Raw genomic sequence first — 16,863 nt, 5'->3', positions numbered from 1 at the left:
TTATGGGCAATAACTAGAGTGACAGTTCAACTTAAGAGCATTTTTAGCTGCAACTTTCCTTCTTAAAAACAGAGTTTTCCTTCAGAATTAAATTAGATCAAGTTATGAATGTAAGTTACAGGAGACAGAATGTCAGAAGGGGGAGGTAGCAAAAGAGACCAATAAAAGCTGGTCCCCTGCTTGCCTTTCTCAAATGGGAGTCTTCACTGCTGATTACTGGCAAGATTTCCAAAGAGGCAGAACAAAACTTGCCTGTTTCTTTCCTGGCAGCAAGAAAATATGTTTCCCTGCGTAGTTCTGTTAGTTTCTTTTGACTTTAAATTTCTCCTTGTCATCAAGGCTTAGTCCAAAAAAGTGTCTGACCCCATTCTTCCTTTCAAGTAGCACATAAAAGCCTTTGTGAGTCTAGGATTTTTTGTTTCTCAGATTCCTGGTTCAAGTGAACCATGGAGCAGTGCATTAGTCAATTCATGGGCAAAGCAAGGCTGTATTTATACTTGGAAAGTGTCTGAGTTCCAGTTCTTAGTGTTCCCTCCCTTCTTTCCCAGAAAAGGAAAGTAGCATAATCTTTATCGTAAAAAGGCTTAGGAATTAACACAACCAATGAAAGAAAATTCTCAGTGCATGCTGAATTCAAAAATCTTGCTAAGAATCAAAACTGTTAGTTATGTATTTTGCACACCACTACACGACTTCTCAATTAATTCATTCAGTCTTTTCAAACAAATAACAAAGAATAAACACTGAACTAAACTTCGAACAAGTTTGGACTTTGGATAAGCATCTATAAAGTATTCAGAAATATTGAAGCCAGAAGAACAGAATAATTGGATACAATCTTTCAGATTCTGGGGACATAGCTTTGGACTCAAGAACAGCAAAATCTGGATTTAAGCAGAATTGTGCAATATGAATTTAAATACTGTATTAAAAGAATTTGGAAGCTGAAAGTCAGCTAATTCTGGCCTCTTGAACTGGAATTCCACATCCCCCACTGAATGTCTGTCTCTGCCTGGCAGTACTGCATGTTTGAAAAGGTAACACCTCAAGTTCAAATTCCTCCTGAGATTTTAAAATTCCAAGGTGATACAATCTCAGCTCAAGCCTCTGCTCTTTGTCAAGAGGGGCCTATGTCAAGCCTGCTTTTCAGAATAGGAGGAGAGAGGGAGGAAAGCATTCTGAAAAACATCTGAAAAATTATTTTGTTTGCCTAGCTAGGTTTCATGTTTAATTTAAATACTCAGAAGATCTTAAAGCTCCAACAAAGTTATTAACAAAATAAAGTAATATTTAAGGTTGGAACTGAGTAATCTAGATGATAATACAGGCTTCTTTTTTTAAAAAGCATTTCAGGAAAATTTATCAGGGTTGATCACGAAACAAAAAAGGCAGGAAAATAGGAGCACTATCAAGGACTGCACCAGCAGGTCCGAAGATTTTTTTACTGTTCTTCGGATTGCTAATTAACCAGCACACTCTTAACTGCCTTCAATGTTTTGCAATACTGCGCAATATTGTATTTTATAAAGGAGAAGATCAGCACAGATGCTACAGGTTATTCACAAACAAGGGCAAAGCCAGTTATATCTAGCTAAATCTTTCCATATCTTTCAAAAACTAATGTGCTGCTAGCACAGGGAATTGTGATTGAGTTGAGATCCAGTGCACACTCTGACCCTTATCAGCACAAAGGCATCTTCTATGCAGAAACAATGCAAGTTGTACAGTCAGTTTTCTCCCCTGCATCTAGGACTTGCACTAGAAAATGGGAACTACCTCCAACAAGATTAACTTCTGGCCATGCAGGTATGTGATTCAGCATGAGGCACATTGCACTGTATCTATGCACCTGAGTGAATGTAAATATGCTTCTACATTATTATCAGACTCAATATTGTTCTGTTTATTTCTCCCTCTTGTGTCCCTCTGCCAAAAGACAAAGTGAAAACAACTGCACCCATTACCAGGGGAAGACTACCTCTGTTTTGCATTCTTTTTGAACATTAGCGTTATGGGTTCCCTGAGAAGTTAGAAAAGGAGACACACAAGTCTGGCAGTCCTGTTTGTGTCTTGTACATCATGTTCGGCTAAAAAGAAAAGAAGAAAAAGAATGAGTGAGAGGCAAAGCAAGGAGGAGCCTGCAGTAAAGGCAGAGTATAGAAGACTGCTGAGAAGATCAGGAAATCAATATAAAGCCAATTCTTCAACTGATTTTAATTTTTTTAATGATTTTAATGAACTTTTTTAATGATTTAATGAACTTTTCAAGTTTTCTGCAACCCATGAAAGACTGTGGGGAAAAGCATGAACCTAGAGGACAGGACTGTGTTTTATAGGAAGGAATGAGTAGAGAACTTCAATCTAATAAGAATTTTCATTTTTTCTTATGTCTTATGCTACTTTATCTTATTTTAAAGGTGTATAGTTCTGATTTTTACCTAAATTCAAGTCAGCCTCAGTTAATAAAACTCCTCAAGTGCTAAAGTGTGCAGCATTTGGAAAAGTTTGCACTAACCTGGGTACCTGCCGCCAGCAGATATATTCCTTACTACTGCTTCACCAAAGCATGGATCTGGCTTCCTAGATGTCTTAGATTGCCAAGGAGTATTTATTCATTTGAAAGGTCCTTTTCCTTCTATTCTAACAACTGTTTTACCAATCAGATACCAACCACACCGCTTGGAACCAAATCTGAAGGAACCACATTAGGAGGTGGGAGGAAGAGAAACATAGTCCAAGATGTTCCTGTGGGTATCAGCAGGAGTCAGTGTGGTTTAGATAATGGAGACAGTTACCAGGAAACTAAGACTGGTCTGATGTTATTCTGAAGTTGAATATCATGGCGAAAGAACGAGATAAATGGACTAAAATAAAAACAGTTTTTCAAACTTAAAATCCTAGACTATCTAGTTGTTAATAAAATAAGCTGGAAGTACACATTCTGATAATAACGTTATCAGAACGTGTACTGATCAGTGTTATTCATTTGTAGCTTTTTTTTGTTCTAAGGAAAACACTCAATGTAGGAATGTATTTCCTCTATGTACTTTACATTCTTTTCCATTACAAAGCTCTAAGTACCAAAAATCAAACAGCTACACGTTCAAAGGCAACCGTTTGGAATGCCAACATTCAGCCTTCACAAGAGACCCTAACTTGACTCCTAACACATCAAAATACAAAATATAATGACACAGTTGTTTCGAAATCCTTGGGACTTTCAGGGTTCAACATTCAGCCCTTTGCTACAAACCACACAGCTTCTCTAGCTAAATGCTGGTTACTGGATGTTTCTCCTCAGCCCCTCTTTACAAATGCCTCACTCAATTCATGCAGTCACTAGTGGTGCACTCTGTGCCCCTGATATGGTGAAAGAATGCATTTGAGTGCTGGCTGCTACGGGAGGATTGCTCCACACAAAGTAATGCCTTAGCACCAGCTTATGCTGTAGTCATCTTGCCCTTAAACTGGCTGAGTTAAAATTGTTCTTGCACTCAAAGACAGAGAATGTTTGTAAAAAACAGTGTGGAGATACTTGAGAAAACTGTTTCAGACCTTGTCCTTAAATCAGATCTAATATGTTTCTTTCCCTTTACACTGGACAGGTAGGAAACTGATTAGCAGCAGTAATATCCCTCCCTTTGCATGTATTTTTTTATCAGGGATTAAGTTGTTTACACCGACTTCTACAATTTGAGTTGACAAGTAGCCCAAAGCAGAAAACATCTAGTAAGTGATATCTCCGCCAGTATTTTGTCAACACTAACTGGCATCAAAGGACAGTAAGAGTCAAATCCCTCTTTATCTCACAGTAAAATACTTCACATTTTACAGTGAAGTAAAATTCACTCTTTCTTGTCATGATGATAAACTCAGACAAAATCATGCTGCATTAGCCTTTTATGTATTTTAATGTTTGCTTTGTTCCTTGAAAATAAAATTTCAAGTCTGACACTAGGGACGCAAGTATACTAATTTCAGTAGACACAATGTCTTGTTTGCATTGTTGTATCATTTTTTAAAATGTCACTTTACATTTACTTAATATTCAATATTTAATATTTACGTAATATTTAATTATTCGGAAAGCTGTGAGTAGTTATGTCAAGTTAAATAGATAATTCTTGCAGCATTTGATGAGTATTCTATTGGGATAGCAGGCCGATTATGTCTGATTTTCAAATCCAGAATTATTCTCCAATAGTTAATCTGATCCATTTTTCAATTATCTTCAATCTACTGACTTCCACCCCAGCAAAAAAGGCAACATCAACAAAGTAATGTAATGTCAAAGAACAGAGATGCAGGACATTAAAGGGATTCAACTTAATTTTGTTGGTTAGCACAGAACGGGGGTTTTGTTGCATCAAATTTCTCCAAAAGAGAGCCATTTAACACAAAGATTAAACATTACAATAGCAAAGTCAAACAGAGTGCTGTTTACCTTTTCCTCTCCCGCGGTTCCTAAGAATAAGTTTAATGACAGCCTAGGGACCACATTTGTTCAAACTGAAGCTTTGTTTACTTTACCCATGTACTTGCTTAACCTTCAAGGCGTGCTCATACCAAATATTTTTAAAGAACACTGAATCTGACTAGCACTACCTTTACTGAGACATTATATAGCCACATCTAATATTAATAAGTCCTTATTTTTTAGCAATCTATGAGAAAGAGGAATAAGTTTTACTAACAGTTATAAATACCTGTCTAGTAAAATGGATTTATTTCAGTCCTGACATTTAAAGAGTCATGAGCTGAGACTGGATTCAATATGAAAAAAAAAAAAAAAAAAAAAAGAAAATAAAAAAAAAAAGAAGGATACCGTTAATGTACTTGCCTCTTTTAAAATAGGCTTTATTTATTTTTATTTAATATTTATGTTGCTTTTTGGTTATTTTTCAGTTTGGTCTCTTCCTCACAAACTCAGGCACAAGAAGAAAACCTAAATAAATAAGGTCTGGTAGTTGCACTTGTGTCTAACAACACTTGGGAAAAATAAATCTTATGACGGAGATACATAGGAACTGCAAGATTAATTCACATCATTAAGATATAACAGGGTAAGCTAAATACCCCAAGAAGACACTTCACAGCTGGGATGGAACCCCTGGAATAAAGGGAAGACAGACAACGGATTCAATCTTGTAACACTTTGGTTTGGCCAAACTAAAGCCTCTGAGCACAGAAGGGACTGACACAATTTAGTGTCTCTATCTCCATAGTTTCTGTTGTCCTCCTGTGACATTTATTACTAGTTTTGCAATTACTTGTCCTTTAGCAGAAGAGCAACACTAGTAAACAAACCCAGCTGTTCACAGCACTAGAGCAGCACCTTGGCATCCTCACAGCACAGCTGTGCTATTGCTGTAGCCACTCGCTTTCAAAAGTCTTCCACGCACCAAATCAACCAAAGCATGGTTTAAATTTTCATCTACACCATGTTCTTTACCCCAAGGCATCACTGAAGATCACAGAAATAAAATGCAAACAAATATGTTAATCAAATTCTTTTTCATTAAATAATGCTGCAAAATAGTGCTGCAAAAAGCTTTTGAAAAGGACAATAAACACATCACACACCATCTTGTGAGTGGGAAATAGGAACTTGGAGGCAACACCAAAGGAATGTTGAAAAGAATTTTCAGAGTGGAAAAGGCTCAAAGCCTCTCCCTGGGATGCCTGTCCTGCCTCCAAAGCAGCCATCATTTCCACACAGGATCCCAGAGCCCATCCAGACCCCAAAACTCCCACAAGATTTGTTCCAGTGCTAATGTCTCTTTTTAACATATCCATGTGATAAGTGAGTAGAAGTGCGCATGACCAGTGTGGTAACAACACAGATCTTTAAAACATTATATCACAAACACATACAAATATTTACTTCAGGATTTCACTATCAATAATAATACTGTTGATAGTAGAAATCAAACATATTGTACCTGTGATTTCCCTGTAAGAAATCTCTTTTGCTAATTTCAATTTTCCTATCAATTCTGTTTATTCATTTCTTTTTTTCAACAAGTGATAGGAAGATCCATTAATGTCAGAACTGGATTTAAAATTTTAACTAGTTCTGTCCCAGTGAAACTTCATTATTTTCTGTTAAGATACATGTGATTTTGTAAAATCGTAACGTAGCTTTAGAATCACTGAATAATTGATAATAGTTCAGACAATAAGAAAATCAGGGATTCACAAGGAATTCATGATACCAGGACCTCTGCTTGTATGGAGATTTCAGGGAAAAACATTGCTACTTTTAGGTATAAAAGTTGATTCTTCACTCCATTACATCAGTTTAACGACTTATCTCCCCTCAGGGAGACTATACTAATTAAGTTTCTGTGCATCAAAAAGGGAACTTAGTAGCTAATTTTACAACATTATATAAGTCCTCTTAATTACAAACACCATTTCTCAGTGGAATTCGTGAATCTGTGTGTGCATTTATAACACAGTATTTGATAAAGCAGCTCTGCAAGAGAAAAGTTAAGACATGTATGGAAGCAGGTACTAGGTCACAGTTGTTACCTAAAACTCCTGGGGCTTCTAATGAAATATAATTAATTGTATAATTATATTATTTATCCAATCATATGGGTCACTAAGATAATTTAAACAAAAATTTAAATCCAAGATAAATATCAGGAGCAATTTCACCGTGGAAAAAGTTCTCAGTGATTTCAAATCCTGTTCACATAAGTAAATTTTACACTATTTGGTATGATGATATTGATGACTTTTATGTTAGCACGGCGTGATGAATGTTTTATAGCACTACAAAATTTCAAAACGTTAATAAGTATTACAAAATTTTACTTACAGTCTTGCAAAACCATCAGCGTAAAGAAACCAACATGTCACTGATGTTACCTGAGGCATTCCACTTCAACAATTATATATGACAGTACAGAAAAGATGATGTGGCAATTGCTTTGCTAAGCAAAGAATTATTTGTAGCTCTCTCTAAGCAAACCAGTTTAGAGACTTGGCAGGTTATACAGTAAAAAAAAAAAAAAAAAAAAAAAAAGACATGCATCTCTTTAAGAAAAAGTGGAGTTTCACAGATTTTCTCCTCACTTTTCCCATAATCAACTGGTTCCATAGCATACATATCAAGGAAAGAAAACCTGTAGAATCTGCTTGCATTCAGGTAAATCTTCCAAATGGAGAAGTACCCAGTTCACCAGAATGAAGACGTCAAAGAGAGGAAGAGGTCATCTGAACTAAATTGTGCAGCCAGGCTTGCACTCTTGCATTTCTCCCACACATTCTAAAAAGTCACAGCAAGACCCTCGTCTCCATCCATAGAAATGTTCCATTGATTTCAACACTGAAAAAAAATTCATTTGACTAGCTTTAAATGCCTATACTAGGAAAATATGTACTTCACCTTAAGAATGAATTTTTTCTCAGCTGATTGTAAAATGAGCACAGGATGATCACATGGGTTACAGACATGTACAGAGACGATGCCTACATTTTGGCATTCCACTCTGGGAGCCAAATACTAATTTTCTAGCCAAATCGCCAGAGCTCTACATCAGCAGAAGGCTGTCCTGCGTGAGGCAACATATGCTTGAAATAAGGCACAATTTTTCTCTGTCAAATGAGCTGTTGAAATGCTATAAAGTGGGCAGGAAATGTGACCAGGATGTCACAGTTAAGTCACTGGCTGCTGAGCAGACATTAAAGGCATCAGCCTGTGTCAGGTTGACCTCCTCTCCCACACCAGTTGGTGCCTGGAGCCAGGCAGCGCCAAGCAGGTCTCATTCTGTGGTCAAATCTGCTCTTGGCCAAAGAAGAGAAAGAAGAGCAGAGGTGGCAGCAGCAGCAGCTCCTCAGGTCAGTGCTTCTCCCTTTCCCATCATGGCCTTGCCCTGCCAACCTGATCTAGCTACACTTGCCCCTTTGCATTCTGTCTTTTTCCCTCATCATTCAAATTTTCCCCTCAAATTTTCCTTCCCTCAGAATGGCTACCTAAAGTTATCCTGCTTCCTCCAACCACACATTTCCCTTTAGCTGGTAGGTAAGCTGGTTTAAACAGTTTACTCTGGCAATCTGGTGGCCTCCATCTCTCATGCTGCAGCAAGAAGGACATCTAAGAGCCCAGTGTTAGTGAACACTGAAATACCTTGCTGGAAACTGGAATAAGGTAACAGTGGTCACACTGGCTAGTCTGGACAAGGTCTGGCTGGCTCCTCACCTGGTGTCTCAAGTGTGGGAGCTCTTGAAAGAAGAGATGCAAGTAAGGAGGAATGGGCAGGAGAAGGGGATCCTGAGATTATCTGCACAAAAACTGCAAACAACCACTGACTCACCTTCCATCTTTTGTGGCTGAACTACATGAAATTAGGTGGAATTAAAGCCTAAAGGTGATTTTAAAGTTTTATATAAGCATCTCTTTCTTTAAACATATGAGTACTATTTCTCTTCCTTAAGTCCTTTGAAAATCAACTCTGATCTTAAAAGGTCACCATCTTGAAAAGTTGGACACACAAGATCTGTATTCTACTCCAAGTCAAAAGCATGCAATATTTTTGTCTGATGTAATGTTGGCATACAGCTACATACAGACAGTGCTGAAATTTGATCAAAAACAAAGGTTGAAAACGAAAAAGTCTATGGCTGGATTCTAATGAAGGTATGTCAATAACTTAAAAATCAAGGATTTAGGTGTGTGCCTTTGAACATATGAATTCAGATGCAAACTATGGTTGAATAGATATTGTAGTTTGTTCCATATGCATTTATTTTTCGTTATGAGAGAGAACTGATTGCTTGCAGACAAGTATGTGTCAATCATGAAAATTAAAGGTAATTAAATATGGAACTACCCCATTACTCTTCTTCTCTTACCTATATGTTCCACGCACGTTGTACCAAGTCAGCATCAAAATAAAAAGAAGAGTCAGTCTAAGACTGTATGTAAATGCGTATGTTCCCCTGGACCTGAACACAGGTTCTACTGCACGATGTGTTTCTCACCTCCCTGCGGCAGAGCCCCGAGCTCCTGCGGGCACAGCTCCCTCTAGAGCTTGAGTATGATTACACCGAGCCGCAACCCCGCCGGGGGAACGGCCTCAGGGGACACAGCCCAGGAGCCGGGCACAACACTGAGATTCGGAAACCTTCTGTCAGAAACAGATACCCTGTTCCTCTGAAAAGGCCATACCCTTCCAGTGTGTGGCCTTGGAGGAAAAGGGTTACCAGCCCCTGGTTTATAGGAGAGGTGAAGTACTAAGCCCTCAACACCCGAAACTTACTTTCTGTCTAGTGTGACCGATGATCCTTGACCTGGGTTCACTACGCGCGGTGCCAGGGGATCGAGGACGCGATCTAGCTGAGCAGTTATGTCCAATGTCCTGTGTGCTGAGGCAAGGACTGACATACTTAGCCCTTCAGAATGTACGGGATCAAAGTTAATTAACCCACATCACTTCTGCATGACCAGCTGCCCCGAGCAGCCACTTCCGAGCTGAGGTGTCCCTCGACAGCCAGCTAAACGTTTGTAGCGATGGAATTGACCATCCAGTGATGTCAGGTTTCACCAGTATTCCAAGAGGAGAGGTGGTACAAATGCCCGATGACACCGAACAGGCAGGGGGACACGGGCATGGACGTCCAGGTGTGCCCTCCCGTCCAGCTCGGCCCGGGGGACAGGGCGGCGGGGCTGGAGCCCGCGGGCACGCCAGTCCCTCAGCGCCCCTCCCCTCCCTTTCCTCGAAGGTCCCCCGCCGTGTTTGCTCAACCCGGCGGGGCCCGAGCGCTTCCGTCCCCTCGCCCCCGCTGGGCGGCCCCGGGCGAGGCCTCCGTCCCGCCTCTGCGCTGCCCCGCTCCATATATGCCGCCGGCGGCCGCCGCGGCTCGCTCACCGCGCCCAGGATGCTGCGCTCCCCGCGACAGGCGCTGCTGCTCGGCGCGCTGCTGTGGCGCCTGGCCGCCGGTGAGTGACGGCCCGCGGGACGGCCGGGCGGGGCGGGATGGCACGATCGGCGCCGGGGATCGGGCCCTCGGAGGCCCAGGACGGGGTGTCCCTGAGGGAGCCCGAGGAGAGCCGCCCGTGCTGGCGCGGGGACAGCGACAGTGGCCGTCGGGCCGCGGCGGGTCAGCGGCGCTCCGCCGCCGGGGGCTGGGCGCTGCTGCGGCTCCTCACGGGCCGCGGGGCGGGGGCGGCCTCGGGGGGCGGCAGTCGCGGAGAAGTCGCAAGATTTCCTCCCCTCGTTGCCAGCTGCGAGCTTGTCGGAGATAGAGAAGGTGAACGGTGAGGGGTTTTCAGAGCGCTGCCAGGGGCTTTTCCCTCCGGCTTCGTCCCAGGCGTTTCCCCGAGCAGCTGTGGCTGGCTTCCATCTGCCTGAGGGGGACACGAGCGCATCCCAGGGTGGCCCCTCAGATATTGTAGGTGTGTAGGGGAACCACTGATTTTTAAAAAGACTTTATCTTTCTAAAAATACGCAAATGGGAATCCAGGAGCTAACGCTTCCTGCAGAAGATACAACTAGGTAAGATTTTGAACTATGCCTCATTTGTTCAGTGCTTGAACGTTCTATTGCGTGTTCAAGCTTTTGTATCTTCTGCAGAGGTCTTGGATGAAAAAGGAATTGGATTAAACAGAACTCCAAATTAACTCATCGATTATGGAGTTACAAGACAGAAAATTATTTTCTTCTCATTTTTCACTTCTGCCAGGACACATTCCTTTAGTAAGATGAGCAGCCCTTTCATAAGGGCAGGCCTTTTTCCCCAAGAAGAAGTTTCCAAGTTGCAATTAATGACAATTGCTTTATTTAACTGAACAACGACTGCAGGGAAACAGGAATAATATATTATATGACTGATGGCACTCTTTTTTGTATTTAAAGGCAATGAAGACCTACCAAAAGCAGTCAATATAACTTGGTCTTCAATCAATTTTAAAACTATACTACAGTGGCAACCAAAACCATCAGGCTACTTCTATACTGTAGAAATACATGGGTAAGTAGATATAACCGTGATATGTTCATTAATGGCAATTGAAACAAATGAAAAGAGAGTGCATTTGAATATTTCTGAAAGTGAACGTAACAGGAAAAGTGCCCAAACATAAGGATTTAGGAAAATTGCCAACCCAGGTGTTAATACTTCTTAGCGTCCAACTATAAAAATACCAGGTTTAGACTTCTGGTTTTGCCCACATCAGAAATGGAGAGATGAGCTTTAGATCAGTATTTCAGTTCCGGGGTTTGGCGCTGCTCAAGAGACCCAGCCAGGATACTTTGAAGGAATCTGACATGCCACGTATTAGACAGAACTTCACCTTTTTATGTCTTTGAAGGTGTCTGGACTTGTGTCTTCAGTCTTGGGAGGTGTCTAATAAACGAGTCTGCATTTTATTCTAATTGGTGAATCACAGTAATTAATAATTTTGTCTTGCCGGGTAATACTAAAAATTACCTTTGTTCATCAACCTCTCTCAAGACTTCCCCTGATACCATGTTTTATGTAAGATGTGAAATATTGTGGACATAAAACATAACCAGCTTATGTGAAATGCCTAATGCCTCTTTCAGAACTGCACAAAACTTTCCATGAAATTCAGTAATAAATCTGTGCTGGTTTTAGCTCTCATTTTAATACAGAGAGCATTATTAAACATGCCCTAAAGGGGAAACACATCATCAAACTTCCTACATGTTAATGAAAAAGTGGTATTGTAGTCCCAACTCTCTAAAAGTGGGATAAAAATGAATGTTCTCTCATGACTAACAGGTGAAATACCAGTGTAATGGCTTAATGTGCTTTTTCATTCTTTATGATTAGAGAGTGATTAGATGAATGCAATTAAAAGCAGACGCTTAGCAGAATAAATTTTATTAATTTTTTGCATTTGGAGATCTGCATTCTAGACATTTTGCTTGCAAAAAATTGAAATCTGTTTGCCCAAGATTCAGTATAGAATCAGGTGTAGTTCTGCAGCAGAGGCACCTCTTTTGACTGAAGTTGCTGTTCTGGAGGAAGTGGGATTAAATGTTGGCTTTCTTGTTTACATTTGTGTCATCGCAAAGGTCAAACCTCTGTGCCTTTTCAGTGCATCCCTTGTGGCACTGTCCCTCTGTGACAAAAGAAATCTGATGAAGTGAGAAGGGAATTCAGGTGACTCTAAAAAATGAAACTTGGATCTACTTTGAGGGAAATCTATTTGTTAATATTCAAAGTCAGCACTTGCTCTTCTGGCTGCGATCACACAATTTTAGTTCTCCTTAAGTCACCAGCAATAGAAGGAAAAGAAGTGAAGGAGTAAGATGTAATCTGGATTTTTTTCTCTTCTTGTGAGGAACTAAAATGAGAAAATAACACTTTTTTCATAGTCTCATTGCTGTCTCGCAAGTAAATGACCTGCTTTCTATCATTTAAAAAGGAAGAGAAGTGCATCATGGGTCATGCTTTTTGTCAATCTTTTTAAATTGTAATTCTGCATTGAAACTTGTTGCTGTCTGGTTCTTAGTGGCATTTGCATAGATGCAAAAGCAAATTACACCTACATGGAGACATTGTTGTCACATTAAACAGTGTCAATAGAGCCTCCTATAATGACTGATGTTTCTTAAGGCAATGGTTTTCAAATGCATCAAGGATTACACCTTTGAAGTGATTTATGCATCTTGTATTTTTTAAAATACATTCTGCAACTGCAGAAAAATGCAAAATAAGAACTAGTTATGGTTTCTATTAGATTCATGTAAAAGATTGAATTTTTAATTCATATATGTGTCCTATAGCATATTTCTGTAATTAATATCGATCATACTTGCTTTACTTGATTCTGCTTTGAATTGTGAAATACACCTGTACAGGATAGTGGCTTTTGAGGCTTTCTCTTCTTTTAGCCTCAGACCTGCAATACTGTTCTACTGGGAAATCTATGAGGGAAATCTATACAGTTTGAGAGGAAAATTTTTTCAACAAATCTAAATATAATATATATATATGTCCGGTTCAGAAATGTTGACACTTCTTGCTCTTTTCAGACAGACATCTGATGTAAAGAGAAAATGCATACTGACATCAGAAACAGAGTGTGATGTCACTGATGTGCTCAGGAATGTAAAGGAGACCTATACTGCACACATACTGTCTGTAAAGCCTGTGGAGATGGATGACTTTGAAGAGCCACCTTATGCAGTCTCTGAAAAATTTACGCCTTATAGTCAGAGTAAGTAGGATTGCTAATTAAATCTTACTATAAATTTCTTTTCGAGATTACTTCCGTTGATTTAAACAAGGTTTAGATTGAGCTTAAAGGTTTTTTCTATAAATTCTTACAGTGGCCCTGCTGATATATGAGAAGAAGCTATTCATGCATAAAGCTTTCCCTGTTGTAGGGGAGGGTGCAAGATCTTAGTTACCATTTGTTTCTCACTGCACTGAGTATACCATTTAGTTAATATTATGTACTAGGTGAAGATACCTGTTTACAATCTAGTCTTTCACTGGCTTTGTAAATATGTAATAGATTTGAGGAGGGAAGGTAATGGAAGGGGGAAGGAAAAAGAACATGTCAAATATAGATGATGTCAGTTTTTTAATTCTAAAAATCTTTGTTTAGCTGTTATTGGAAAACCAGAGATAAAGGATTATTCACAAAAAGGTTCCAAACTGAATGTCGTGTTCAAAGATCCACTTACACCATATATACTTCCTAATGGAAGCTTTCAAAGTATTCAAGATATTTTCCAGCATGACCTGGAATTCAAACTCTATTACTGGAAAGATCAAAGTTCTGGAAAGGTAAGGTCTAACTCTAGTTTTTGTTCAGTAATAGTTGTGACATTCTGTATAGTTACACAATTTCTGTGCTACCTTAAGAGCTGACACTTGAAATATTTTTTTTTCCTTTACAGAAAGATGTAACAACAAAAAGCCATAATTTTGAAGTAAGTGTTGACAGTGGAAAGAACTACTGTTTCTATGTCCAGGGAATCATTCCCTCCCACAGAGAAAACCGTAATGGCCAAGAAAGCATGGTGCTCTGTACCAGTGTAGGAAGGAGTATTTTAGATGGTGAGTATCAGGTGATGCTTGTCACTCACCTTTAATATTCTAACAAAAACCCCACATCTTTAAATTGTGATGCCTGCTGTGAAATAAACTATTTAGTGTGTAAGCTATAATACAAAGTTGGAACGTGGAAACTCATAGGAAGAACTCCCTTTAAGTAAAAGTCCACCCTCTTTAGTTAGTTGGAGCTGGTTTTAGGGTTTTGCCCAACTGTTTTATTTAAATTGTCTGAGTTGATGACTTCTGCCTGAGGTTCCAGATCTCATCATTAGCCTTCAGCTTCATTTTTCTTTCCGATTGTTTTCCTCAGATCCTTCCAATAGCAGGTGCCATAGTAAGTGCTTGAAGGATTAGCTCTGAAACACAGAAGTGCTGGAAACCTGCATATCCATTTACTTGTAGTATGAACTGACCTTTAGTTACACCAAAAGCAGATGATGAGAATAAGACTTTCTTTCCTGTTCCAAGGTCAGAGGCTGGCAGATTGACTCGTTTACTGGTAAATAAGTTAGAAAGTGTAGGTGAATCAGCCAGCCATTTCAGACTAGCCATTTGGATAACACTTTCTTCAATATAAAGTCATCAATATTACTGAAATTGCTGTACTGTGCCTTTGTTTTCCCTGGGGAAGAATATTTGCACTCTAGAAAAGCTCTTCTAAAGTGGCAAATGAACTCAGATTAGCTTTCTTATTGTTGTTGTTCAATTTGTTTATTTCAGTTCAACAAATTCATGTTTAAATTTATTCAGTTCACACTGAAGTGGTGACTCCACTTCTGTGAGACTGTAAAATATAGAAAGCATTTTTTCATTCAGTGGAATGAGTGCTAAGATTTTGTAGCACTGTGGCATTGTAGGTTCTGATTCTTGGATTTTTTTTCTCCCCTACAGAATATGGAACAGAAGTCTTTATCATCCTAGCAGTGATAGCAGTTGCAGTCATCACTCTTGCCGTTGTCCTTCCAGTGGTTCTGTGTAAACGCAAGAAAGCAAGGAACGCAAGAGCTGTGAGAGAAAAGGAGCTGCTTAATGGTGTCTAAGGAAAAAGTATTGCAGACACTAGAGGCAGTACCAAAGCAAAAAAAAACCAACAACAAAAAAACTAAATTGGATAACTGGTTGAAGCCTTTTAGGCTCTCTGAAACAGGAATTCTGAAGCTGAAACTTTATGTGGATTAAAAAAATCCACTAGACAGTACAGACGAAAAATCCAGATATCAGGAAGCCCTGTGTCATTAGTGGCCACAGGCTGGAAGAGCATTCTGGTGATCTCTTACAATCATAGAATTACAGAATGTTCTGAGTTGGAGGGGACTCATCAGGATCATCAAGCCTAAGTCCTGGCCCAGCACAGCACCATCCCCAAGAGTCACACCCTGTGCCTGAGAGCATTGTCCAGACACGTCTTGAACTCTGTCAGTCAGGTGCTGTGAACACTGCCCTGGGGAGCTTGTTCCAGTGCCTGAACACCTCTGGGTGAAAACCTTTTCCCTGATACCCAACCAAAACCTTCCCTGTCTCAGCTTTCTGCTGTTTTTTTAAGTCCTGTCACTGGTCATGAGAGTGAAGAGATTGCCACCTGCCTCTCTGCTTCCTTTGGTGAGGTTGTTGAAGACCACAATGTCTCCCCTCAGTCTCCTTTTCTCCAGGCTGAACAGACCAAGTGACCTCAGCCACTCCTCATTGAGCTTTTCCCTTCCAGACCCTTCCCCATCCTTGTTACCTCCTTTGGACCCTCTCTAACAGCTCAGTGTCAGATTGATACTGCAGCACCCCAAGTGCCCCCAGCCCTGGAGGTGAGGCCGCCCCAGGGCAGAGCAGAGGGGACAATCCCCCCTGCCCAGCTGGGCCTGGGGCCCCCCAGGACACACTTGGCCCTCCTGGCTGCCAGGGCTGCCTCACGTTCAGCTTTCCCTTGGCCAGGACCCCCAGGTCCCGTCCCTGGCACTCTCATTCCTCAGTCTGTCTGTACATCCAGGGTCGCCCCATCCCAGGTGCCAAACCCAGCACTTCCCCTGTAGAACTTCCTAGGGCTGGTGATTGCCAGTCTCTAAACTGCCACGGTCTCTTGGCAGAGAGATTGCTTCTAGATTGTTCCCCAGCCCCTTCTATTGTCCTGTCAAACAGGATTCTGAACTAGAGGTACTTTTAACTTGATCAGTATGGCCTTATTGAGCCAGATTTATGGTACTTGTGAGGGGGAAAAAACACTACTTTTGAAAAATAGGTGTTCTTTACCTAACTAAAAAGGAACATTTTTTTGTTTCTGTGAAACAAACCCTGTATTAATCTGCCTTTTAACAATATTAACTGGTGAAACGATCTGTTAGATCAGATGTGACAAAATTGCTACTATTATTTCTGCACTTCTTGGATAAAATTAACTTGGACTGTTTATCATTGGATGTAGACAAAGGTAAACAAACTGAAACTACTCCACTGGCAACTTATAAGAAACACTATTGAAGCAGGTACTTACTATTTATCTGGAAAGTATATCCAATTACACTACACCTAGAGTTACACAGACAGAGGAGTCTGATAGTTCCAAGTAAGTGTGAGAACAAATACTTTGCAGGCTTTGACTCAGTAGTAACTCACTTCAGCAAGCACTGAATATGCTGCAGTGTTTACTGCATTCTGAACATCTTTTTTAATTAAACAGCTGATGAATGGTTTCTGTGGTATAGATTCAAATCATCTTGGTGATGGGATTTGGAGATACCTGTTGCTTTGACTTTTAGTATTTATTTTATAAATGAGAATCTAATTTTTATACTGGTGTTATCTGTATTTATGATGGTAATTTATACTTTTCTA

General features: G+C 40.2%; 1 protein-coding gene across 1 annotated transcript; it reads left to right on the top strand.

The window, feature by feature from the left end:
• The first annotated feature begins 9,888 nt into the window (after positions 1-9,888).
• On the top strand, positions 9,889-15,486 carry F3 (coagulation factor III, tissue factor). Its single transcript, XM_066325239.1, has 6 exons — positions 9,889-9,949; positions 10,866-10,980; positions 13,014-13,198; positions 13,592-13,773; positions 13,887-14,046; positions 14,935-15,486. Exons 1-6 carry the CDS (start codon positions 9,889-9,891, stop codon positions 15,081-15,083), a joined length of 852 nt encoding a protein of 283 aa, XP_066181336.1. The 3' UTR covers positions 15,084-15,486.
• The last annotated feature ends 1,377 nt before the right edge of the window (positions 15,487-16,863 follow it).

The sequence above is a fragment of the Sylvia atricapilla genome, chromosome 9 (genome assembly GCF_009819655.1).
Source record: "Sylvia atricapilla isolate bSylAtr1 chromosome 9, bSylAtr1.pri, whole genome shotgun sequence".
NCBI classification, from domain to species: domain Eukaryota; kingdom Metazoa; phylum Chordata; class Aves; order Passeriformes; family Sylviidae; genus Sylvia; species Sylvia atricapilla.
Note: the sequence above shows the minus strand (reverse complement) of the source record. Positions and strands in the feature narration are given on the sequence as shown.

What these genes read in the sequence shown, in the direction of transcription:
- F3 (XM_066325239.1), top strand. Translation starts at nt 9,889, where the DNA reads ATGCTGCGCTCCCCGCGACAGGCGCTGCTGCTCGGCGCGCTGCTGTGG. An exon ending in TATACTGTAGAAATACATGG is followed by an intron (nt 10,981 to 13,013) that starts GTAAGTAGATAT and finishes TGCTCTTTTCAG; the next exon opens with ACAGACATCTGATGTAAAGA. An exon ending in AGGAAGGAGTATTTTAGATG is followed by an intron (nt 14,047 to 14,934) that starts GTGAGTATCAGG and finishes TCTCCCCTACAG; the next exon opens with AATATGGAACAGAAGTCTTT.